The 27,657-nt window shown below is 39.0% G+C and overlaps 2 protein-coding genes across 2 annotated transcripts; both read right to left on the minus strand.

Moving 5' to 3' along the window:
* Positions 1–1,535: 1,535 nt before the first annotated feature.
* Positions 1,536–3,308, minus strand: LOC126622285 (serine/threonine-protein kinase-like protein CCR1). The gene has a single exon (XM_050290973.1). The coding sequence runs from the start codon at positions 2,993–2,995 to the stop codon at positions 1,976–1,978; it is 1,020 nt and encodes a 339-aa protein (XP_050146930.1). The 5' UTR covers positions 2,996–3,308; the 3' UTR covers positions 1,536–1,975.
* Positions 3,309–6,948: 3,640 nt separating this feature from the next.
* On the minus strand, positions 6,949–18,568 carry LOC126622286 (receptor-like protein kinase HSL1). The gene is made up of 2 exons (XM_050290974.1): positions 15,885–18,568; positions 6,949–7,806 (listed from the first exon to the last, which is right to left on the minus strand). Exons 1-2 carry the CDS (start codon positions 18,490–18,492, stop codon positions 7,415–7,417), a joined length of 3,000 nt encoding a protein of 999 aa, XP_050146931.1. The 5' UTR covers positions 18,493–18,568; the 3' UTR covers positions 6,949–7,414.
* Between the last annotated feature and the right edge of the window lie 9,089 nt (positions 18,569–27,657).

The raw sequence follows: 27,657 nt of genomic DNA on the forward strand, positions 1-27,657 counted from the left end.
ATTTCATACAAGCAATACTAGCTAGAAGGGGGTGAATCGAAAGCATGACCTTAATTGAAAGAATAAATGCTCTTATAAGCTTCTTGGATGAAGAATAAAAACTTATTTAGCATAAAAGTATTTACTTGTCCTTCTGTAGAAACGATATAATGAGTGGGAATTGAACACATGAACTCAAGGACATGAATAAATACTTTTAATTATGTCAGCTACAATTCTCTTGCAAAAAAAACCTTGTGTTGTTTAGCTCCATAGTTACAACTTGTGCTTTTTCAAAAATTCGATACAGCTGTCTAACTATAACATCTTCCACACACGGTGAGACCAACGTAATGTCAAGTGCAATCAAAGTTTATATGAAAAAAAGGTAATCCGGCATTCTTTCTCAAAATTATCCTTCAATAACGACCATAAAATTACTGCTTATCACAAGTTCCGTAAACGAGAAGACTAAAGTAAATATTAATCGTGAGAAACATCCTTATACGATACTTTCATCCAACAAATGCATCTTTTTTTTTCCCCTGGTTTCTTTGTCCTTGTCAAAATTTAATAATCTTCCTACAATTCATCCGTTCAGCCCATCCTACAGATCTGGGCCATGATCCATAGCATTGGGAATTTGACTTCAACAAACGCATGTCAGAGGAATCGTGTTTACTTGTACTACAATTCATATGTTCAGCCCATTCCTAGTGTTGGTACAGGTTTTTGTTTTTCATTTCTGCCTGTGTTCTGCAATAAAGGGCAGTTGAATTGTTGGTGGAATATTCAAACTACCATCCTTGTTGGTAGTTCTAAATTCCTACCAGGATGTTGACATTCTTTGTGTAAACAGATTGTAAACATGAAAATCCAAAATTTCAATGTCTACACATATATTTCGATATTGTTTTTCACATTTAGCACATTGTAATTTATTTAGGGGTGTAGGGATATCACACCCCTTTATTTATTTATAATTTTTACTTAATTTGAACTAAAAATGAATACGAGTGCACGAAGATAAAAAATAAAAAAATAAAAATGTAGAAGTCAACTCCCGTGAAAATCAACCCATATAATAGAGTTTTTTTTTTCCTTTTAATATAAGCGTTTAATCGGGTAAAATTCGAATTCAAATATTTCTAATCACTTAAATTACAAACTCATCGAATTACCAATGTCTTGCTATTTTTCATCCCTTAGATAGCGCCAAAATCCAGGAGTATAATTATAACAACAACCTATGTTATAAATTATACAATGTTTATGTCCATCATGACAGGTTGGAACACTCAACCACCATCCAATGAACGTATATACAAAGTGTGAATCCCGAGTAGATTTTATTAGATAAATATGCAACCAATTGACAATAAATCAGGTTTTTAAATTATTTACAGGAGATTTTTAGTCAAATGATTGAGCAATAACAAGCAAACAAAGGACTCAAAAGATCGAAAGAGAAATTGATTGAAAGAAACAAAACAAAAAATGGGGTCCCTTTGGGCACCAAAAGATCTCAATCAACACGAAAGCAAGATCAAATTCACTTTCCAGAAGACAAAGCCACCGCCCACATTTTATTTCAACATTCCTCTCAACCCCCTTCAAATCAACACTGTTTAATTATAGATTACAGTTGGATACACATAAAAAAAAATTATAATTACAAAAAAAGATATCTTACGTACACATCTGATTCTAATTTGCATTTAAGAAATAACGAGCTAAGTATTTTTCTTGAAATATATTGTAATGTACTCGCACGTGTAAAAATTCACTGTCACAACCTAACTATATGAATTTTTACATTTATAGACTACGAAAAGTATAGATAAAAAGTCAAAAGAGAAAACCCCTAAATTTTCAAATCCTTGCTGGAACCCAATTCTCATCATATGCTAATAATAGCAACTTAATTTGAACGAAAAGTCATGGCATTCCACTCTGACTTTAAGGAACAAAAACAAATAATTTTCAAGTCATACTTTCAATCCATCTCCAAATTGCTCAAAATGGTTGCCACTTGACCAATTGAAGGCCTGCTTTTTCTGGAATTACCAACACAAGCAGAAGCAACTTTGGCCAATCTAACAAGAGGCATGATATCAGAAGGAATCACAAGTCTTGGGTCCAAAAACTCACTAAACCTCTTTTCCTTGATCAATGGCAGTGACCAATTCACAAGCCTCCCTTCTTCACACAACCTCCCACTCAAAAGCTCCAACAAAACCACACCAAATCCGTACACGTCGCTCTCCTTGCAAGCGCCGCCGCCTCCTCCTCCTCCGCCCCCACCGCCCCAATACTCGTCGTCCACGCATCCCAATAGGCCTCTCTTCTCTTGGGGAGCCAAAAATGAGAGCCCATAATCGCAAACCCTAGCACAAAAGTTGACATCTATCAAAATATTTGTAGCCTTGACACACCCATGTATTATGTTTGGCGTCACCCCTTCATGCAAATACTCAAGCCCCTTGGCTGCTCCAGCTGCAATCTTCAACCTGTGGTTCCAGTCCAATAACGACGCGCCGTCTGGATTTTGATGCAAATAGTAGTCTAAGCACACCATGCCTACAAACTCCATCACTATAATCCTCTCACCTGGGCCTTCTGAGTACCCAATAATTGGAACTATGTTGGGGTGCTGAGCTAGAGATATTGACCTAAGTATTCTACAAAACCCAAACCCTGCATTGCTCAAAACATGCCTAGAGTGTATTCTTTTCACTGCTGCTATCTCCCCCTTTTCGAATATGGCGGCGTAGACGGTTCCCAACCGGCCTTCGCCTACAATTCTACGGGGGTTGAAACCGTCTGTGGCAACGTCTATGTCGGTTAAGAGATACACTTGAGCGCTAGGCTTGGTTTGTGGTGGTGTTTCTTGGGTTTGGACTGGTTTTTTCTTGCAGAGGAGGATAAGAGTAAGGACGATACCAAGAACAACAGTCGATGTGCAAAGTATGGATATGATAAAAAGATAGGCAACATCCTTACCGTGCTTCATCATGTTTTTATCTAGTCTGATCAGAGTGATCGGAAAACAAGGGAAGAGGAAGATGGATATATATATATATATATATATATATATATATATGTGTGTGTGTGTGTGTGTGTGTGTGTGTCTGTGTGTCTGTGTGTCTGTGTGTGTATATATGGGTTTGAAATATGGTGAGCTTACAAAACAGAATTAAACTAGATGAAAGTTTGAAAATTAGCAAGAAAAGGGAGCATCTTGTTTTGAAAATTAGGGTGGATTGGTATGAAACTTGGAAGTCCGGGTCATAGTTTAGTTATATGTTGGTTCAGAGTTGGCCTCCTTATGATTTTGTAAAGAAGCAAGATTTTCTCCTCTCCTATTTTTATCCCTTTTCCTCCTTTTCTTTCACACATTATTTTTTGTCTTATTATTTTTATAAAAAAAAATTAATATAAAATATTGATGTAGCTTAACCGTGACCGTTCAAATAGAAAGAAAAGAAAGAGAAATTAAAATGGGAGAGAATCCTCCTCCTTTTGTAAAAGATCTTTAACCTGCAAGTCTATGTCAGAGAAAACTTTTGGAAAACGCAAGAATAATTTTATGGGACATTTAATCTTATAAAATTTTGTGCTTTGAATTTTGATAATGCTTAGGTATGATTTGGGTTCCTTAGGTACCGTTTGGCACGTGGGACAGGACGGGACGGAACGGGACGAGCCGTTCCGTCCCATGTTTGGTGCGTCTAAAAACTGTGGAACGGTTTGTCCCATGGGACGAAATTTGGCTGATTTTTCGTTCCACGGTCCACCTCTTCCCCCTGGAACGACCCGTTCCACATCCGTGGAACACAAATTTATAACATTTTATGACAAAATTTCTCCTTATTTTTTTCAATATTTACATCATCTGTTCCGTTCTGTTCCTTCCCATCTACGTACCAAACGGTACCTTAGAGAAAGCAGTAAGGAATAATATTAAGATTAAAAAGTGATTCCAAGAAGCTTATTAACTCTGCCACTCAATACTACGGTCTGGTAGTATTCTTGTTTACTTGTAAGTGAAAGATTTTATATTCGAATCTCGTGGATGACGAATTCAATACCAAATTAGGTTACCATAGCTCTGCCAAACTCTCCATTTCTTTATTGTAAAATATATCGTTGTATTAAAAAAAAAAGAGCTTATTAACTCTAAAATATTCAAGGTTAATTGTGAAAAACCTTACTATGTTGCGTAAGTAATACGAAACGTTTTATGAATGTTTGTGTGGAATTGGAAATACGCAAAATCAGTTAAAAGTATGTAACGTTCACTAATTGGATCATCAACTCACCCACCTTTTGCTCATGTGTTTGTTCTTATGTTGTTTGGCATAAATAAACAAGACAAAAGTTAAAGGTTGCAGCACACAATTAACTTAATTGACAACTTCAACATCTTAAGTAATTATTGATTCACGATTAACTTAGTTGACAACTACAACATCTTAATTAATTACTGATTCACAATTAACTTAATTGACAAATACAACATCTTAATTGACATTAAGATTTTTTTTTTTCTTGACAGTTAACTCATCCACAAGAAGCCACATATACCCGAATCATAATTTCGAACTCTCTATAAGTATATATCGTTTTCACATATGAGTCGAACGTGACACTGCTAATCGGAGTATGAATTGTCATTCTATTTTAAGTGTGTTGAGTTGATCATTCATGGTTGTGACCTGGCCATATAGACCCAAGGAGTACTGGACTTTGTTCTTATCAATCTCAATTCCATAAAAGGCCCGACAGACCATAATTTGATGACACTAGATGGGCTTCTTGAAGCCCATGTTTTGTTGTGGATTTCGTTTAACAATTTTCGGACCCTCATGTGAAATAACCATTGAGGCCCAGTGGTGGGAATTAGGATAAAACCTTATTCAAAATTATTCAAAACTTGATTAAGTTGGTGCTTAGCTGTTGGAATGTGTTAATATTTGACTAACATATATTAATAAAAAAATGTATTAGCTCATCAACTCATTAATCATTCACTTACCACATATAAAATCCAAGTTTATTTCCCTTCGTAGGCATTTAAACGAAAAGAAATACTCGGCGAATTTAGTTGGTTAAGACAATTCTTACCACATGAACAACTACGTATGATGTAATCGGTAACACAAAGAATGAAAAAAGTAAGTTTGTCTCACACTGAAATCAAGTATGACATAGATGAACAACTTGTTTATCTCGTGCTTAAATAATCAGATACCATTATCATTTCTCATTCGTAGCTTCTCTCATTCAAAATATAGGAAACTGTAGCAATTGTATCTCAACTTTAATTCAATTAGAGCAATAGTTCTTTAATTAAAATTTTGTCTATTTGTCTCTTATCTTATTATCAAAATGTACAACTATAATCATTTTCGTTTATTTCATTACAACTTCCCTCAAAATGAGAGGTCGTGACCTAAACCAGCAGTCACAGCGTTGAATCCGTTGGAAAGGATGGAAGTGTATGGTCCAAAAGTGGAGCGCAGATTTGGATTTTCTTCACAAGATGGAACAACTCTGAATTTACTTCACTACTATCAAATTTGAACAGTGGGGCCCAACCTAGTTTTTTTTCACAGTTTTAACTAAATTGCCTCTGCTGGACCATCAATCCCACCAACCACCAACTTAAACTCTCTTTCTCTCTCTCTCTCTCTCTCTCTCTCTCTCTCTCTCTCTCATGTCCTAGCTTGGCAGGTCATTTTCCATGGGAGCCCGCTCAAACATGGGTCATTTTTTTACTTTTTAAGACAAACGATATTATATACACTAAGAGAAAATAGTTGATTTAGTTTTATAATGAGTTATCGATAATGTAGATCAAATTTATCTTTGATAAGAATCGAGTTTAAAATTTCTTACTTACAAGTACAGGAAAATATCATTAACTTATAAGACTAAGTAGCGGATCACTTTTTCACTTAGTTACGACTGGACCCGATGAGGGCTAACCCTACCAATATATCTTGTTAGTGCAATATAAACCTACACATGGGATTGTCACTCTTTCTGTACTTTACGCGACTCACACATTATGTTGATATTTCAAGCTAAGCAACAAAAAAATAAAAATAAAACATTTCATCGATTTTTTTTTTTTTTTTTGTCAAACTAGAAACTATTACATGAAATAGAAAGCCGTAAGGCAATCCATAATCAAGCATAATTTAAAGGAAAATACAACACAAAGACCCAAAAAGAATAAGCCCACAACAACAAAAACTCTAGATTTGGAAGACTACTGCATCCACCACAGAAGCTACCACCATCACTGATCCACCACGATCACAAAGAGAAAGAACCCACGAATAAGCTGGATGAACGAAAAATGGGGGTGAGGGGGCCAATTTTCAAACAATAGAGTCCTCAAATTTCCATGTAAGTTCTCTTCTTTTCCACCCACCAATATTTCAATTCTTTATTTTTTTTGGTGAACATATTTCAATTCTTTATTGTTCAAACTCGATGAACGGAGAATAGGGGTGAGCAAGCCAATTTTCAAACCATGGAGTCCTCAAATTTCCATGTAAGTTCTCTTCATTTCCACCACCAATATTTCAAAATTTTATTGTTAATTTGCTTGTTTTTTGGGTTAAAATGACGAGTCTTGACGCAACAAAAAATGTTGTTTTTTTGTGACCAAAATGTCACATGTTTGAGTCATGGATAATTACTCATCTTCACGTGTGACAATATATAATTAGCTTGAGATATCACTACAGTAACAATTCAAACTATACGGATGTTCTCTCAATAGAATTTTCAAGCGAGTTGCACACTGGCAGTAACTTTGCCACGCGACAGTGTATAAATACCGCTACTATGACATTCCAAGTGCGAAGGAAGTCTCTCGATACTCAAATAGAGAGAATGGTCAAAGCATTTAAACCTGGAACAAAGTCGCAGGCTCCACACAGCACACAGGCACAATTGCTGAACAATTTCACAGAAATTCGCTCACAAAAGTAGTTGGAAGTTGCTACAAGTGTTTGCTCATACATATCACCTGAGTGATTTCACACGAAAAACCACAATCATTAAACAGTTTATACATCACTTTCACTGAGGTCTCTCAATGCAGACAGATTGCAGAGTAAGGAGGGCAAGTTACTGCTTAAGCTTACAACATGATAATTCTGGTGGTTAAAAAATATACAGTATGGAACAATTTAACCCCCCTCGTAACTTTTACCCTTCTCTGAAGTAATTCATCTTCAACTTCTTCCCCTCCCATGCTCTCTGAAGACCAAAACCCTAGAGGAGGGTGACAATGATATTTGGGAAGTCGGATTTTAGAAAGCTTCAAAAACTGGAAAAATAAAGCTTAAACATATAAACTTCCCCCATATCCAATTGCTTTTTCGCAACGAAACCATATGGACTTCTTTCTTACTTCTCAAGCTACGCTTCCATGATCTGAGGTGTCTTCGTAGTAATAGGGGGTCAATTTCCCCTCCTTTTTAGCAGCCTGGGGATGTTTCTCTGTGCCAACTTCTTGCAACAACTTCACTACTCGTCTCATTGATGGACGATTAATCGGGAGAGGGCTGGTGCAGAGGAGGCCAATGTTGAGGACCTTGCATACTTCTTCCTTGTAACAAGACTCAAGTTTTGGGTCAACCACATTGTCTACCCCTTTCTGATCCAATGTGGTGCAGACCCACTTCACCAAGTCCTTTTCTCCGAACTCTGGATCGACTGGGAGCCTCCCGGTCACCAGCTCCAGAATAACCACACCGAAACTGTATATATCGCTCTTCTCGTTCACTCTGAGAGTGTACGCATATTCTGCAACAGGATTAGAATAGCAGGGTTAAAAATTAACTAATGTGAGTTGACATTGTGAAATTTCAGTGTCAAAAGCTATAAACTTCTACAAGAACATCAACATACAAGACAAATTCAACTGAACTTAAACAGCAACAACAACAACAACAACAACAAAGCCTTTTCCCACTAAGTGGGGTCGGCTATATGAATCCTAGAACGCCATTGCGCTCGGTTTTGTGTCATGCCCTCCGTTAGATCCAAGTACTCTAAGTCTTTTCTTAGAGTCTCTTCCAAAGTTTTCCTAGGTCTTCCTCTACCCCTTCGGCCCTGAACCTCTGTCCCGTAGTCACATCTTCGAACCGGACCGTCAGTCGGCCTTCTTTGCACATGTCCAAATCACCAGAGCCGATTTTCTCTCATCTTTCCTACAATTTCGGCTACTCCTACTTTACCTCGGATATCCTCATTCCCAATCTTATCCTTTCTCGTGTGCCCACACATCCCACGAAGCATCCTCATCTCCGCTACACCCATTTTGTGTACGTGTTGATGCTTCACCACCCAACATTCTCTGCCATACAACATCGCTGGCCTTATTGCCGTCCTATAAAATTTTCCCTTGAGCTTCAGTGGCCTACGACGGTCACACAACACGCCGGATGCACTCTTTCCATCCAGCTCGTATTCTATGGTTGAGATCTCCATCTAATTCTCCGTTCTCTTGCAAGATAGATCCTAGGTAACGAAAACGGTCGCTTTTTGTGATCTTCGCTAGATTGCTCCGGTCATTAGTGTGGATAAGTATATAAATGGATAGAGATAGGAAAGCAAACACAAGATGTACGTGGTTCACCCAGATTGGCTACGCCCACGGAATAGAAGAGTTCTCATTAATTGTGAAGGGTTTACACAAGTACATAGGTTCAAGCTCTCCTTTAGTGAGTACAAAATGATTTAGTACAAATGACATTAGGAAATATTGTGGGATAATGATCTCGTAATCACGAAACTTCTAAGTATCGGAGTGTGGTGTCGTCTTGACTTGCCTTATCTGTCTCATAGGTAGATGTGGCATCTTCTCTGGAAGTACTCTTCCTCCATCCAGGGGTGGTATCTTTAACTGGTGGAGATGCACAAGGTAATGTATCAATTTCACTTGAAGCTTACTTGTAGTTTCAGGCTTGGTCAAGCGCGATACAAACCATGTAGTAGGAGTCCCCCAAGTCGCCGAGCTAGGGGGTCTGCTGAAAGAGGTGACAGACAAGGTAAGCAATCAGAGCTCCGACTGATTGTTCACCTTCTCCCCATCTTGCAGCAGCATGAAGGATAAAGAGAAGAAAAATGAGAAGAGATGATATGAGATACTTTTGCTTTTGAAGAAGTAACTTTCCACAGGCTTATTCTTGAACTGAGCTGGAGGGTTTTCTGGTTTCCTCCAGAGTATAAGGCCGACTGAAGAATTTGAGGGTCAAAACAAGTCCATCAAATCTAGAGTACGTTCCACCCTGCTGATATGGGATACTTTTGCTTTTGACAGAGTAATGGATGTATCGGCACGTGTGCTGTTACGCTTGTCTCCACATGCTTCCTTGTATCCTTCGCACTTGCCCTATCTGTTCCTCAAGCAGATGCGGAATCTTCCCTGGAAACATAAGATGATGAAGATGAGTACTCGAGAGCAATGCCAGGTAAGTAATCAGGTAAGGGGTTCCAGGCAGTCAGTTCCTGGCTGGAAGCTTGATTCCAAGTACTGACTGATTGCTCTCTTTCTCCTTGTCTTGCAGGTAAAAACAAGGCCAAAAGAAAAAACAGGGAAAAAGCATGATATGGGATACTCTTGCTTTTAACCCTGATGATATGAGATATTCTTGCTCTAGTATAGCTTGTTTGCAGAGGTATTATCGGGGGGAAAGAAAGCTGAATATTTCGAAAGGCTTTGTTGGGAGTGCCCTCTCAGATATGATGAAGGGTTGAGCATTTTTGCAGGTCTGCCTGTCCGTTGGGGATGGAGGTCGACATATATAGGAGTCTCCCTAACAACAAGTAGTAATGCTATTCCTTTACCCTGCTTGGTCATAGCACGGTAGTGGGAGCTGCCAGTTTCACATGTTTTAACTCTGTCAGAGCACTTTGAAAAAGTGGTCTGTGGTATCTGGCTCTCGAGATTCGGAGAACGATGCCTCTTCGATTTTTGAGAAAGCAATCATGCTGGGGGTCTGACTCTCGAGATTCGGAGAGCAGTGTCTCTTCGATTTTTGAGGAAGTAATCATGTTGGGAGTCTGGCTCTCGAGATTCGGAAGGCGGTGCCTCTTCGATTTTGGAGCAAGCAATCTTGTTGGGAGTGTTGTCTCGAATGTGAGTAAAGGTTGGACATGTTTGCTAGTCTACCTTGCCACGAAGCACAAAGGTTGACACACAGGGACTTTCCAATTATCCAGCAATGGTACTGTTCCTTTACCCTCTCTTCGATTTTGAGAAAGTAGTCATGTTGGGAGTCTGGCTCTCGAGATTCGGAAGACGGTGCCTCTTCGATTTTGGAGCAAGCAATCTTGTTGGGACTGTTTTCTCGAATGTGAGTAAAGGTTGGGCATGTTTGCTAGTCTACCTTGCCACGAAGCACAGAGGTTGACACACAGGGACTTTCCAATTATCCAGCAGTGGTACTGTTCCTTTACCCTTGTGGGTAATAATATGGTAGCTAGACCTTCAAAATTTATGTGTCTAAACTTTGTTAGTGCTGTTTCTTTGCTATTCTTTTACCTTTCTTGGTCAGAGCGATGTAGTGGGAGCTGCAAGCTTCACGTGCTCAACTTTGGCAGAGAACTTTGGCAAAGTGATCTGTGGTACCCATGAGTTATTGTTGCATGTGGGAAGTGGGTGATTGAACAGTAAGATTCATGTGCTTTCTACTTCACCAGAAGTCTTCGACAAAATGCCCATAATTTCTGCAAAGCTGAGTGTGCGTGTGACAGGTGCTGACAAGGCTAGAAAAGTAGGTGCCTCTTCGATTTCTGAGATCGGCCCTCGTGGTCTCTGAGCAGCCCAGCTTTTGAGAAAGCGAGCGCCTCTTCGATTGATTCGGAGAACGGTGCCTCACCGATTTTTGAGAAAGCAATCATGCTGGGGGTCTGGCTCTCGAGATTCGGGGAGCAGTGTCTCTTCGATTTTTGAGAAAGTAATCATGTTGGGAGAGTGGCTCTCGAGATTCGGAGGGTGGTGCCTCTTCGATTTTGGAGCAAGCAATCTTGTTGGGAGTGTTTTCTCGAATGTGAGTAAAGGTTGGGCATGTTTGCTAGTCTACCTTGCCACGAAGCACAGAGGTTGACACACAGGGAAGTGGGTGATTGAACAGTAAGATTCATGTGTTTTCTACTTCCCCAGAAGTCTTTGACAGAATGCCCATAATTTCCGCAAAGCTGAGTGTGCGTGTGACAGGTGCTGACAAGGCTGGAAAAGTAGGTGCCTCTTCGATTTCTGAGATCGGCCCTCGTGGTCTCTAGGGAGCCCAGCTTTTGAGAAAGCGAGCGCCTCTTCGATTTCTGAGATCGGCCTTCGTGGTCTTTGAGCAGCCCTACTTTTGAGAAAGCAAACGGCTCTTCGATTTCTGAGATCAACCCTCGTGATCTCTAAGCAGCCCAACTTTTGAGAAAGCAAACGCCTCTTCGATTTCTGAGCAGGCGCCTCTTTGATTTCTGAAGCTCCGTCGAGTGCAGATTTTTATAGAGGCTGGCATTAAGTTCCAAAGCACACTTGAATCTCCACCAGTAGAAGCTTCATTCTTGCACTTCTAATATCTTGATTTGTCCGACCTCTTCTCTCTTCAACACCTTTGAAAATGTCTGGCCCCTCCGACCGTCGTTTTGACTTGAACCTTGTTGAAGAGGCAGCCCCGCCTTCTCCAGACAACATATGGCGCCCATCCTTCGTCTCCCCAACTGGTCCTCTTACCGTTGGGGATTCCGTGATGAAGAATGATATGACCGCTGCGGTGGTGGCCAGGAACCTTCTCACTCCCAAAGATAACAGACTACTTTCCAAACGGTCTGATGAGTTAGCTGTTAAGGATTCGCTGGCTCTCAGTGTTCAGTGTGCAGGTTCTGTGTCTAATATGGCCCAACGCCTATTTGCTCGAACCCGCCAAGTTGAATCATTGGCGGCTGAAGTGATGAGTCTTAAACAGGAGATTAGAGGGCTCAAGCATGAGAATAAACAGTTGCACCGGCTCGCACATGACTATGCTACAAACATGAAGAGGAAGCTTGACCAGATGAAGGAAACTGATGGTCAGGTTTTACTTGATCATCAGAGATTTGTGGGTTTGTTCCAAAGGCATTTATTGCCTTCGTCTTCTGGGGCTGTACCGCGTAATGAAGCTCCAAATGATCAACCTCTGATGCCTCCTCCTCCTAGGGTTCTGTCCAGTACTGAGGCTCCAAATGATCCCCCTCCGGTGCCTTCTCTTTCTGGGGCTCTACCGACTGCTGAGACTTCTCCTAAGCAACCTTTGTGAAGGCTCCCTCTTGTGTGTTTATTTTGACTCATGTATATGTACATATTTGTAGCTTATCGGGGATATCAATAAATAAGCTTTCCTTCATTTCAACGTATTGTGTTAAATACACCAAAGCCTTCTTCGCTAAGTTCTTTGAATTTTCTTTTGTTGAAGCTTGTATGTTGAAGCTTTCTGAGTGGAGCATGTAGGTTGGGGTAGTGTTCCCTTAATTTCCCGAGTGAGGAAAACTTCTTGGTTGGAGACTTGGAAAATCCAAGTCACTGAGTGGGATCGGCTATATGAATCTTAGAACGCCATTGTGCTCGATCCTGTGTCATGTCCTTCGTTAGATCCAAGTACTCTAAGTCTTTTCTTAGAGTCTCTTCCAAAGTTTTCCTAGGTCTTCCTCTACCCCTTCGGCCCTGAACCTCTGTCCCATAGTCGCATCTTCTAATCGGAGCGTCAGTAGGCCTTCTTTGCACATGTCCAAACCACCGTAACCGATTTTCTCTCATCTTTCCTTCAATTTCGGCTACTCCTACTTTACCCCGGATATCCTCATTCCTAATCTTATCCTTTCTCGTGTGCCCACACATCCAACGAAGCATCCTCATCTCCGCTACACCCATTTTGTGTACGTGTTGATGTTTCACCGCCCAACATTCTGTGCCATACAGCATCGCCGGCCTTATTGCCGTCCTATAAAATTTTCCCTTGAGCTTCAGTGGCATACGGCGGCCACACAACACGCCGGATGCACTCTTCCACTTCATCCATCCAGCTTGTATTCTATGGTTGAGATCTCCATCTAATTCTCCGTTCTTTTGCAAGATAGATCCTAGGTAACGAAAACGGTCGCTCTTTGGTATTTCTTGATCTCCAATCCTCACCCCTAACTCGTTTTGGCCTCCATTTGCACTGAACTTGCACTCCATATATTCTGTCTTTGATCGGCTTAGGCGAAGACCTTTAGATTCCAACACTTCTCTCCAAAGGTTAAGCTTTGCATTTACCCCTTCCTGAGTTTCATCTATCAACACTATATCGTCTGCGAAAAGCATACACCAAGGAATATCATCTTGAATATGTCCTGTTAACTCATCCATTACCAACGCAAAAAGGTAAGGACTTAAGGATGAGCCTTGATGTAATCCTACAGTTATGGGAAAGCTTTCGGTTTGTCCTTCATGAGTTCTTACGGCAGTCTTTGCTCCTTCATACATATCCTTTATAGCTTGGATATATGCTACTCGTACTCCTTTCTTCTCTAAAATCCTCCAAAGAATGTCTCTTGGGACCCTATCATACGCTTTTTCCAAATCTATAAAGACCATGTGTAAATCCTTTTTCCCATCTCTATATCTTTCCATCAATCTTCGTAAGAGATAGATTGCCTCCATGGTTGAGCGCCCTGGCATGAACCCGAATTGGTTGTCCGAAACCCGTGTCTCTTGCCTCAATCTATGCTCAATGACTCTCTCCCAGAGCTTCATTGTATGACTCATTAGCTTAATACCCCTATAGTTCATGCAATTTTGTACGTCGCCCTTATTCTTGTAGATAGGTACCAAAGTGCTCGTTCGCCACTCATTTGGCATCTTCTTCGTTTTCAAAATCCTATTGAAAAGGTCAGTGAGCCATGTTATACCTGTCTCTCCCAAAACTTTCCACACTTCGATTGGTATATCGTCTGGGCCTATTGCTTTTCTATGCTTCATCTTCTTCAAAGCTACAACCACTTCTTCCTTCCGGATTCGACGATAAAATGAGTAGTTTCTACACTCTTCTGAGTTACTCAACTCCCCTAAAGAAGCACTCCTTTCATGTCCTTCATTGAAAAGATTATGAAAATAACCTCTCCATCTGTCTTTAACCGCGTTCTCTGTAGCAAGAACCTTTCCATCCTCATCCTTGATGCACCTCACTTGGTTTAGGTCCCTTGTCTTCTTTTCCCTTGCTCTAGCTAGTTTATAGATATCCAACTCTCCTTCTTTGGTATCTAGTCGTTTATACATATCGTCGTAAGCCGCTAACTTAGCTTCTCTGACAGCTTTCTTCGCCTCTTGCTTCGCTTTTCTATACCTTTCACCATTTTCATCGGTCCTCTCCTTGTATAAGGCTTTACAACATTCCTTCTTAGCCTTCACCTTTGTTTGTACCTCCTCATTCCACCACCAAGATTCCTTTTGGTGTGGGGCAAAGCCCTTGGACTCTCCTAATACCTCTTTTGCTACTTTTCGGATACAACTAGCCATGGAATCCCACATTTGGCTAGCTTCCCCCTCTCTATCCCACACACATTGGGTGATTACCTTCTCTTTGAAAATGGCTTGTTTTTCTTCTTTTAGATTCCACCATCTAGTTCTTGGGCACTTCCAAGTCTTGTTCTTTTGTCTTACTCTTTTGATATGTACATCCATCACCAACAAGCGATGTTGATTAGCCACGCTCTCTCCTGGTATAACTTTGCAATCCTTACAAGTTATACGATCCCCTTTCCTCATTAGAAGAAAATCTATTTGTGTTTTTGACGACCCACTCTTGTAGGTGATCACATGTTCTTCTCTCTTCTTAAAGAAGGTGTTGGCTAAGAAGAGATCATATGCCATTGCAAAATCCAAGATAGCTTCCCCATCCTCGTTTCTCTCCCCAAAACCATGGCCACCATGAAAACCTCCATAGTTGCCTGTCTCCCTGCCCACGTGTCCATTTAAATCTCCTCCTATAAATAACTTCTCCGTCTGAGCAATTCCTTGCACCAAGTCTCCAAGATCTTCCCAAAATTTCTCCTTCGAACTCGTATCCAACCCTACTTGAGGTGCGTACGCACTAATCACATTGATAAGTTCTTGTCCTATTACAATCTTGATTGCCATGATTCTATCTCCTACCCTCTTGATATCTACAACATCTTGTACCAAGGTCTTGTCCACGATGATGCCAACACCGTTTCTCGTTCTATTTGTGCCCGAATACCAAAGTTTAAACCCTGAGTTTTCTAGATCCTTTGCCTTACTACCAACCCACTTAGTTTCTTGTAGGCACATAATATTTATCCTTCTCCTCACCATAACTTCCACTACTTCCATAGATTTTCCCGTTAAGGTTCCTATATTCCACGTTCCTAAACGCATTTTGCTCTCTTGAACTCTACCCTTCTGTCCTAGCTTCTTCACCCTCCCCCGTCTAATAGGATCAAAGTACTTCTTTTGTGTGTCCCGGGTAAAGTTGATAGGAGCATATGCTCCCAAACAACTTTGAGTGGAGTCGTTCGAAAAGAAGTTTCTATGGCCCCCTTGCTCATTTAACACTGCATCCGGGTGCCGATGGAGATACAGCGACCCTTGCTCACTTATCACTGTGCTCGGGCCACACAGCGCGCCACTTACGGGTGACGCCCTAGCTTTAGCGCGATTTTGTTCTGGATTCATTTTCATAAGGATTCGACGTGATCATGGAGTGCCGGCTGTCGACTACCTGACGCCCTCCCCCTCCTCCTTTATCCGGGCTTGGGACCGGCCATGTAAGACATAGGCGGAGTTCAACTGAACTTAAACAGCGATTTGAACAAAATTTTGGTCAGTGAGAAACTTTCTGACTAACCTGGAGCAATGTAACCACAAGAACCTGCAATGATCGACATGGATTTAAGACCTTTCCCAGTTGCATCAACCTCCTTGGCTACTCCAAAATCCGCCACTCGAGCTCCAAAATCCCCGTCCAACAATATGTTGTTTGATTTCACATCTCTATGAACAATCGCAGGAACACAATCATGGTGCAGATAAGAAAGCCCCTCCGCTGCATCTAGAGCTATCTTAAACCTTGTAGGCCAATCCAGCAACCCTCCTTTGCTGCTATGCAACAAATCACCGAGACTACCATTTTGCATATACTCATAAACCAAGAGCTTGCAGTCCCTAGCAGTGCAACAGCACCAGAGCTTCACAATGTTCTTGTGCCTAATCTTCCCCAGAGTATCTACCTCCGCCTCAAAGCCATCGTCTTGCACCCAACCCTTCTCAACATCTTCTACTTCACACTCCTTTACCTTCCTTCTCCATAGCTTCTTTACAGCAACAACCTCTCCACTGTTCAGCACAACCTTGTACACCTTCCCCGACGCCCCACTACCAATCACATTATCTTCATCAAGGCAATCCAAGATCTCATACTCACTAAAACCCAGTTTGTGAAACGACATCAGCGTCCATTTTGATTTGTCTATGGTTCGGTTCACCTTCTTGAAGTTCTTGTACTTCAAGTAAAACCAAACCACGCCCACAACAAATACTAAACCAGACAGAATGAACATGCACCTAAGCAACCATATGTACCCCTGACTTTTAACCTCGGCTCTGCTATCACACAACCCATCCAAATCTCCACAAAGACCAGGATTCCCCAGGAAGCTATTCCTATATATTTCTTTAGCAAAAAGGGGAGGAAGCTCACCTGAGAGCTGATTGTAGGACAAATTAAATACATTGAGCTTCATATTCTGCAACCCAAATGGGATTTTCCCGGAAAATCGATTCCCGGAAAGATCAAGGTAATTAAGGACGGACAAGTTCCCAATTCCATCTGGGATTTTCCCGGAAAGTTGGTTACTTGCCAGATTGAGCTCGTTTAGCTTCGTCCAAGATTGGATCCCAACTGGGAGCTCACCGGAGACTTCATTGCTGTGAAGGTCCAGAGTCCCCAGCTGCCCAAGTCTCACAATGCTCTCCGGCAAAGGCCCACTGAACTTATTGTCACCACCGGAAAACTCCATAAGATTTTCCACCCACCCAATCTCCTCCGGTATCGGGCCCGAAAACTTGTTCTTCGCTAGGATTAATAGTGAGAGGTTCGTGGCTCTGGCAATGCTCTTCGCTATTGGCCCAGAAAGCTCATTCTCAGCGAGCTCCATCAAGTACACGCGCGGCAGCCCCCAGAAGCCCACCGGAACTTCCCCACTTAACCTGTTGTGACCCAATCGGACCCGGGCCAAGCTCTGGCACTCGCCCAACCTTGCCGGGATCTCGCCGGAGAACTCATTGTGTAGCATTAGAATCTCTTCCAGTTGTCCCTTCTCGCACAGACTCGCCGGAATGGTGCCCGTGAACTGGTTGCTCGACACATCAAACCACTTAAGCGGCGAGTTCTTCCCGAGATTTTGGGGCAGCTCGCCGGAGAGCTTGTTTCGGAAGAGCCTGACCTCGTACAAGTTGGGAGAGTTCGCAATGCTCGCCGGCACGCTCCCCTCTAAGTTGTTCTCGTAAAGGTTGAGGCTTTCGAGCGGCAACCGGCAGAGCTCGTCGGGAATCTGCCCGCTCAGCTGGTTCATGGACGCGTCGAGGAGTCTCAGCCGGGTCAATTTCGACATTCCAGGCGGCAGCTCGCCGGTTAATGAGTTGTTGTAGAGCTCAATCTGGACGACGCTGGTCAGCTCGCTGAGCGACGGCGGAATCCGGCCGGTTAAGCCGTTGATGGCGAGGTCCAAATCCTTGAGGTTTTTGAGTCGACCTAGCGAGTCGGGAATCTCGCCGACTAGGTTGCACTCGGTGAGCCAGAGGACCTCGAGGTTCGTCAAATTGCCGAGCTCCGCCGGGATCCGACCCGGGTGAAACGGGTTGTAGGAGAGGTTGAGCATTTTCAGGGTGGAGATGTTGCCAAGAAAGGGCGGGATGGTGTTTTCGATGAGATTGTAGACGAGAGAGAGGACCTCGAGTTTCTGGAAGCGGCCGAAGGAGTCGGGAATTGCCCCGGAGAAATTATTTCCGCTGAGGTCAAGGTATTTGAGGTTGGGGAGGTCGGGGAGGGTGGCGGGGAGGGCGCCGGTGAGGAGGTTCTGGGCGAGGTCGAGGTCCTCGAGAGTTTGGCACGTGGAGAGGGAGGGAGGGAGGGTGGAGTTGATGGAGTTGTTGTAGAGGGAGAGGTGGGTGAGGTTGGGGAGGCGGCAGAGGACGGTGGGGAAAGGGCCTGCGAGGTTGGCGCTGGGGAGGTCGAGGGAGCGGACGACGGGGGAGGAGGAGGAGGCGTCGTCGCATGTGACGCCAAGCCAATTGCAGGGGGTGGAGTCGGCGTAGTTCCAGGAGGAGAGGGCGGAGTCGGGGTCATCGAGGGAGAGCTTGAAGTGTCGGAGGTAGAGGCCTTCTTGGTTGAGGGAGAGGGTGGTGGGGAGTGGCGGCAGGAGGAGGAGGAGGAGGAGGGGGAGGAAGAGAAGCATTGTCGTTTGTGTTGTGATTTTGCTTCTAGAAGTGGGGGGAGTAAGGTACGGTGTGTTAGTGGGGTGAATAATATTTGGAGGTGTTCGTATATGTGAGGTTTTTAGTGAAAGAGTGGGATGGAGGGAAAAGTAAGATTAATGTTTTTTGTACCACATTTTTATATTATGTTATTTGATGTGGATAATCACATCATTAATCGTTGAATTATTTTTTTATATTATTATAAAAGAAATTTAACTATCAACCATTACATCATGTGATTTACAAAATATAATTTCAATAGATAATCTTTCTAACATCATTCTCGACATAAATGTTTTGTGTGTAAAAAGATAAATAAACTAAAGTGGTTTGAAAATAATCTTACCCAACCTCATTGCAGTGGTTTAAATATTTTTTTTTTAATATTTTTTTTTATGTTAGTGTAATTTAATAGATTAAATATAATATTAATATATATTTAATACAATCTTCAATTAACGGTTAAAATTATTTATAGTATTATATGTATTTAATATAAAATCAATATCTAACCGTCGAATGATATTTGTACTAAATACGTATAAGTATTTAACTATGTTCTTAATCTAGAATCATATAATATTGCCTTGCAAATAATGAAAATTTTCACAAAACAAAACACACAAGTAATTATTTACTCAAAAATGAAAACATGACTAATCGTACTCTAACGCTTTATGTTACGTGACTGTAAATTTTACTTATTAGCGGTCATCATTTATAGTATCAACAAGTTACATACCAAATTAACAATAAAAGAAAATTTTAATATTATCTCAAAACTTTATTCAAGTAATTCATAGAAATACATTACCAATTTCAAAACATATATTTTAAGTACTTTAATTTTCATCCATTAATTATTCAAACAATAACGACGATAAGGTTGTTGAATGGTCAAATGACAGGAAATGTGGAGGTGAATTGGTGGACCGACCACGTCGGTATCATCGATTGACGGTTGCGATAGTGACTGAGAAGGGCGGTGCAAAACAGCGGAACCAGGAGGAAGTGCTGGCGTTGGAGGGAGGGCTGCGATTAATCGTGTTTAATTACCAGAATAAGACAGTTACGAGTCAGATCAGTTTCTGTGTGACTCTGAGTGGAAGCTGAAATGCAAGATTAGCGTGACCAAATGCGTGAGTCACGCTTGGCAAGTGAGATTGTAGTCTGACGGTTACGGTGGAACCAGCGACCGTGGCGGGCGGAGGCTGAGCTAGCTTTGGCAGTTTTAGGTCGAGGAAAGGAAAAACTTTTAAGATGGCAATGGTCAACTGGCAGTCTCCGGTTTATGATAGAACCAAAAATAGGATAACCCAACCCAACCCACTTACAAAGTGTGCATGATTTTATCAAAAATAGGATAAGCCAGAAAAAATAAGTGTAGCAGAGATGAAAATATCTTATTGGAAGTGTGGACACGTAAAAAAATAATAGGATTAAAAATGAGGATATCTGAGATAAAATAGGAGTGGCTGCATTTTAAGATAAGATTAAAGAAAATCACTTAAGGTGGTTTGCACACGTAAACCAAAAACCTACCGACACTCTTGTTTGAAATGTGACTACAAAACAGAATTTTTGGGCATAAGGGATATAGGGAGACTTAAGAAGACTTAGAAAAGACTTTAAGAAAATATATAGAGTACTTTGAATAAAAAAATAAAAAGACTTGACATAAAACTGAACGTAATGATTCTCTAAAATAAACTAAAAACACACCAATTTATACTCGCCATGAAGCATGCAATAAAACACAAGTTTTGATAAATACGTACTAGGTTTATTGAAGAACAACATTCATGGATGCATATAGCTACCCCAAAACAAAAAATTAAATTAAACATCACCATTTAAGAAAACTTATTAAAGTTCATATTTATAACGGAGAAGTAAATAACAAACCCTTTAAACAATTAATGAAGTTAGTAGACTCTTTTTAGTATGTAATTAGTAGAAAATACTTGAAAATCTCTTCCAACATAAATATTCTTTCTTTTACGTACACTAATCGATTGGTATGACTCATGTACAATGGGATAAGGTTGTAAATCTGCCAAAAATTGTAATTATTAGAGTACACATCAAGCCATCCGATCAATTTGACGCCCGAGATTCGCTGGAGATTTTGATCAGAGGGCCAGAGGCAGACCAGCAGTTTGTAAATCCCTGGAAAAACCACTGGTAAAAAATAGGACCCCGAAGTGATTTTTTATGTTCATTCAGTGAGTCGTAAGTTTTCAACAGGTGTTTTAGGGAATTTTCAAACTTCAAATTCTTGGGGTGTGAATAAGGATGGGCAACGGTTATGGCAGACAGGTAATCGCGGTTATTTACCCATAATCATTTATGTTCATACCCGTATAACCATTTACCTGTTGGGTAATTGCATAAACGGTTATACACATACTCATAACCGTTTATGAACTGTTAACTATACCCATAACCATGTACTCATTTAACCATAACCGTTTACCCATTTAACCATAATCATTTACCCGTTTACCTATTTTTGAACATGTTTATCCTTTTTTTTACCCATTTACCCCTTTTTTTCACTTGTCTACATGTTTTTTTTTTTTACAAATTGAAAATTACAAAAAAAAAAATTGTCATAATTTTCGTTTTCTGACAATTAAATACCTTTATAGGTACATTTTTGTATGCATTTCCCTATTTTAATCATTTAAGTCCTCATACAATTCCAATAATTGAAATAATAATTTATGAACAATATTTTTTTGCTGCACCCAAGCATGTCTTTAATTATAATTCATATGATTACAAAGTAAAGCTTCTAAAAACAAAAAATAGTCATTATCTTGAATACTAGATGATTCAAAGCTTCAAAATATTCCGAAACTAAACACTTTCGAACACTAATGCTTTAGCACATTCAATCACAAAGTTTCATCGACTCGTTGTCACCAAAAGAGACCTACAAAAGAAATGTATAAATTGAATTAGTATCTCATTTAAGAACATCTACACCAGTTAGCATGAATCCAACAGATGTAAGTGATCACAAAGTAATACCCATAACCGATATAACCATTATATTAAATTAAATGGGTAAATGGATACCCCTTATAACTTAGGATAATACCCATAATCGATTGAATAAATTAATTTAACATATAGTTAATCAGTTATGACCACGAAACTATTTAACATTAAAAAAACATATGAATTCATCAACCCTAAATGTACAAATAGACACTTTATCATTGTCAAAAATCGATTCCTTTCTTTTCTTAAAAAAAAATATTTTTTGAAAAATAATGGGTAATTTTACATATATTAAATTAAATGGGTAAATGGATACCCATTATAACCTCGGATAATACCCATAACTGATGGATATCCATTTATAACCGCAGGTAATATCCATAACCGCCAATTTAAATTTCACAGATAAACGATTATACTCATAACCGTTTGTTCATCTAAACGGTTACACATAACCGTAACCGTGAACTTTAAATGGGTGAGTAACCGCGGTTACCCAAACCCACGATATTTTGCCCATCCCTAGGCGTGAGTTTTGCAACATAACCCTTGTTTTAAGCTTATTTGACGACTTAGTATGTGCATTGTGTGCAACTTGTGATTGATTTTGCTATACAAAGTATACGGGCTTATTCGGAAATACTTTTAAAATTATCGAGAGTATTTTTAAAACAAAAAAAAAAGTAAAAGAAAGAGAGAGGAGAAAAGAAAAAAAAAGAGTGAGTTCAAGTGCATGTTTGTATAAATATAGTTTTCCATGTGACAATCAATGGTGTTGAACTAGAGAGAAACAAGTGTACAAATGTTGCACGATAAAGGTAACTCTCACATTGAATGAGACAAAAAATATATGAAGTCTTATGCTTTTGTGTAAAGACAGCTTATTGTTGAGTTATAGTCTTATACTTGGCATATAACTCAATTAAACAAATTAGCAATCTAATCATACGAATGACGTGGTCTAGGTGGCTTGTACACAATGCTCCTAAATTATAAAAAATAAGCTTATAAGTTCACACTTCGTACATTTTTTTTGTCGCTAGGAAGACATACTAATATATTATGCTATATTGCATATGGTTAGTGACATGCAGACATTATCACAATATTGAGCGAATGAAATTCCCACTGGTCTTGCAAAACTGAATAGTGTAAACGAGATGTGTCTGTTTTTTTACCAAAGAAAGTCCAAATCGGGGCAGTGAAAGCTGCCACATTGGTCCAATATTTTCCTTTTGTCGACAATTTCTTCTGTTTGTTACGAATCCCCATCAATTTTCTTGGCATTCTGCATTCACTGTCATTTTCCCTTGCCCAAAAATGGGTCGGTTTTAGGCCACAAAGCTCCATGCCCCGACACCAGCCATGGTAAATTGGACATGTTCTTGTTTACGTCCTTGGGGTGACCTACACGTGGCTTTTGTTCATTTGCTGTCATACTAGGACATGCATGTTAACCCATGCAGGCTTGAATCTCTCCTTCCTGAAAATTTGACTAGTGCCACACAGTTTGTCGAGCATAATGCACTTTCGTACAATTTTGTGTATCTGGCATGCATACAATAATCTTTTCTTGTATCTGAGTAGTAGCGCTATAGGGTTAGTTTAGTAGAGTTAGAGTTAATCGCTCGCGTACGGATTTGTCCTGAGCATCGATACATTTAGGATTCCATATCAAACGCCGACGCTAGGTTCAGACCATGCATGGGTGAGTGACCCTGGTCGTATAGCACCACATCTCTAGCAACGAATACATGTGGAGCTTGTACTCCATTATCGTTCCATGATGTGTGCATATATATTTGATTAACCGTAGCATCTTTCAAATTAACACAACGGGTTGTCAAACACAAATTTACATAATTATAAAATACCAATTCGCATTTGTAGCATAGTAACATAATATATCAAAATAACACATCAATTGTCCTTATGTTTGAGAATGAATTTCACATTTATGGGAGGATGAACCTTATAGGTAAGTTTGAGAATGAATTTCACATTATAAATTAGTTTCATAGTGAAACCTCAATTTTTTTTCACTTTGACCTCTCAAGCTTTCTCAAAAATGATTGTAATTCGACAATGTAGATGTTGTCTTCCTCTAAATAAGCTTATTATTTTCAAAATCATTGCTTTTGCCCTAAATCACCTTCATTTTTTCTCAAATAATTGTTTAAAGCAGATCTAGAGAAAGCTTCATGGAGAGGCATGCATAGTAGATGTCAGACATGTAGATATGGAGAACGCAATGTCATTATTTTGCTGGCCTGTCCGGATACGTAATCAGGTGTACTTGTACATGCATGCATTGCATAAGTTGTTGAATTTACATTAAGGTTCCACCAACTCCATTTGTAGCTGCCTTAATTGTATGTGTTTATGCCGACAGTTAAATTCTGAAATTCAAAGTGCCGATCTCTGGAAAATAAAAATTCAAAGTTTAAAGGTTGGTGAAAATTAAAAGAAATTATAAAACGCTGAGCCTACATCGTCATTTGTTTGGTGGTAGAGTCTGGGAATTGGCAGCACATTTATAAACCAAAAATCAGAGATAATACAAAACTAAAACGAATATTTTATTAATCGAAAACATAGAAATATTGTAATATTTTATTAATTGAAACAATAAACACATTGTCGAAATGGCTACATAACTCGAAGATATTACATTTTAACAAACTTATTATTTTACAAAATTCAAAGCATTATATTTATCAAGAAAAATTAAAGCAAACTCTAATCCCTAACAGCTGAAAAGTTATAAACTTACGGGCAACTAATCATAATCTTTTTCCCAAAGGAAAACTAATAAAATAAAATAATTTTCGGACAATATGATATGTACATATTTTATTTCAATTTTTAATCTTCATTTTTTGCTCATAAATCACATATTAAATTAATAAAAACTAATAACAATTTTGTCTGATGGTGATGGATTGCCTCGAAGGTGACTTGAAATCCCCAAGAAGCTTTTGGGACTTTGAGTAGACTTCGGAAGGATATTGATTGAAAGTGTGAAACCAAAGGCACGTGCTGAACATTTTCCAAGTTGGCTGCTGGGAAGGATACAAAGAGATAGCATCCTATCTTATCCTTTCCGAATCAAAATTTGATACGTGGACAGCATCAACATTCATAAATTGTAAATTAATGGGTACCCTTTTAATGCTTTTATGAAGTTTGTAATTATTAATTAGCAAAAATTGTACAAATACTTCATAGAACGTTTCTTTAATCATAAAATATAAAAAGTTTTAACTAAACATTTCTGATACTGTTCATTCTTAAATAAAATAATATTTTTACTCTAAAAAGTCACTTATGATACTATTCACTTACAACCTTTTTTGTCATTTTGATTAAAACTCAATATTTTCATGTTATTTTTATTAGTTTTCCTTAAACTATATAGCCAAGAGCATAGTAGCGTAAATTTGTAATTAAATAGTGTATTAAGATGAATAATTGTATGAGGAGGTTGATCTTGAAGGTCTTGAACATAGATTGACATGGCACACCCTTATGATCATGGATAGGTAGCAAATAACATTTGATATGAAAAGTTCTAGGATCATAAGTACATTGTTGGCACTACAGATCAAGCAGAAAATGCAAAAACTCAAATTGACATATAATCTGGATTCACATTAACTTGATAATTGGCAAAATTAATCAATGAATTTACAAACTTCAAGTTTTCCTGAGTACTATATGTACCATTGAAGAAAATTTCGTACGATTGAGATTTGATACTGCATGAAACATCAAACATAGAGAATTCTCATTCCCCTTTTTTTCTTGTGGTTTTTTCTCTCTTTTCGAGTAAATAATAAATATACAGTAGAGATAATTTTTTAATGTCAGAAACAAGTATGATGACTGCTCTCTGATGTTAGTGACATCGGCATCACAACATTTGAATATCACCATAAATTGTACCTCTAACTTATCAACTTTTGTTTAATTTTGCATTAACGAATGCCACCTAACGTATGTTGTAACATTAAGCATGGACCACCCACTCTAATTTAATTGTGATTAAATTGGCATCTGATTCAACTTCAATTCTTTTGCTCGATCAACGTCAGAGACTTAGAGTGATAGACACAATGCTTAACTTATCTATGTCCCCGATGCAAATGTTTTGAAGTCTTCCAAGTTACTACATACAAGAACAAGTACTACATAATATTTTCTTAATAAAAATATATTTTGTTAGATTATGAATCTGTACTCATATACAATTAATAATCAACTCCGTTAACAATCTCAATAATATGGTAAAATACAGAATTTAGATTTACAGTATGACAATATAATACACATAATACAGGACATGTTAGTTGAAGCACGAAGCACAACATACAATTTGAGTTGTGTTAGGATGGCCGCCTACATGGTGCATGTAGATATCAACCGTTGAAAGTAAATCTCACGACCCATCGACGACTTACCGTGCATGCACAAAGGGGAATGCCCTAGCATTCCACCAACAGTATGAGGGGGAACATCAACAGTGAATTTGTTAGGTAAAGACTGTTGTAGATCATGGGGGGGATTTGAATGTCACCCGCGTGAAAAGAGGAGTCAAGTGCCCATGAACTCCCAGGTATATACGCATGATTCAGACAAAGGCCAAATGAACTTGAAAGCTTTGCTAATAATTCAGCCTAGTAAAACCGAAACTTCACGTCCTTTTTTACCAAATTTTGATCACGTTTGCATGAGGCTGGGCTTACATGTCACTCGCTGTTGCCAAAAGCTATATTTGCATAATTATTGCTGTCAGTTTGTTTACAAGATACGCATAGGCTTATGATTCACATCGTAGAAAGCAACTTTTTATTTAAGTAGGATTAAAGTTTTGTTTGGAAATTTCTGAAAAAAAACGTACTTCTTAAGTAGAGTTGCAGGTTTAATTTTTACTAGTCTCTTGACGCATGGCAATTGACTTTTGTATTTTAAATTAAGTTGTTTTTATGGTTTTTTTAGAAAAAGAATAATTTAAAAATCAAATTTTTTTCATGAAAAAAAATGATTTAAGAATTTTTTTTATATATGTTTTATCAAAAAATTATTTAAAATGTGTTGACTTAAACTCTTTTTAATTTAATTGTAAATATGTAGTATTTTGAACGTTCCACCATTTGAGGATACTCCTTTATATATAGAAATTATAAAATGATATTACTACGTTAAATTACTGTACTAAAGTAAAAATTAAAATTTTGAAAGATGCCATTAGTTGAACAAAAATGCCTAATTTATCAAGACAATCCAGTATGATTTAAGTAGAATTCAAGTTCAAGTGGGATTAAAGTTTTTTTTTTTGGGAACTTTCTGAAACACTTCTTAGCTAGAATTGCAGGCTTGATGTGGCTTTCGTGCTTGATCGACCTTGCTAATTAGTCTCAGTATAAACTAAAATGTCCCTTTTTGTATAGTTTGTAACATTCCTCTCTTCAATTAACTATATTTCTTTGAAAAATTAAATTAACAATATTTTCTTGGTGGTCTGCTAATAGATATTCTATCACCAATTCTCTGGCTAAAAAACGGTGGTCCAACTATAAAAAACAAACAGTTGGCAGTCAATAATTTTGATTTGATTAAACATAGATTTTTGGTCTAAAAGAAAAGATCAAGAAGCCATGGTCCAACTAAATGATGATTTATTTCTCTTTATTGTACTAAAATTAAGGAAAATAATTCATACCCAGAAACCCAAAAATGCAGAAAAGAACAGGCACAAAAACCGTAGTGCTATAACCTTTTCTAACTCCAAACTCCAAAGCAGCAGACTCATTCTGACCTTGAAAAGAAAGGACAGAAAAAGAGAAACCCCAGTGCGGAGTAGGATTCTCTCCATATCGGATCCGGATGATCAATCAATCGTATCTGTTTATTGTACATCGTACGGTTATAAACTATTTTAAATTAAACATAATAGTACTTAACGAAAATTGATCGCAATATATCTGATGAATAGACACGATTGATTAATATCCAAATCTCCACAAAAAGAATCTAGAGAGGATCCTTGTCCCCCTAGTGGTGTATAAGCTTTTCTAACTCAGTCATATAAGGAGGTAGATTGTTTGTCCTTCCCATTTTCAAACTCTTCTCAT

Source organism: Malus sylvestris, chromosome 5 (genome assembly GCF_916048215.2).
Source record: "Malus sylvestris chromosome 5, drMalSylv7.2, whole genome shotgun sequence".
Classification (NCBI taxonomy): domain Eukaryota; kingdom Viridiplantae; phylum Streptophyta; class Magnoliopsida; order Rosales; family Rosaceae; genus Malus; species Malus sylvestris.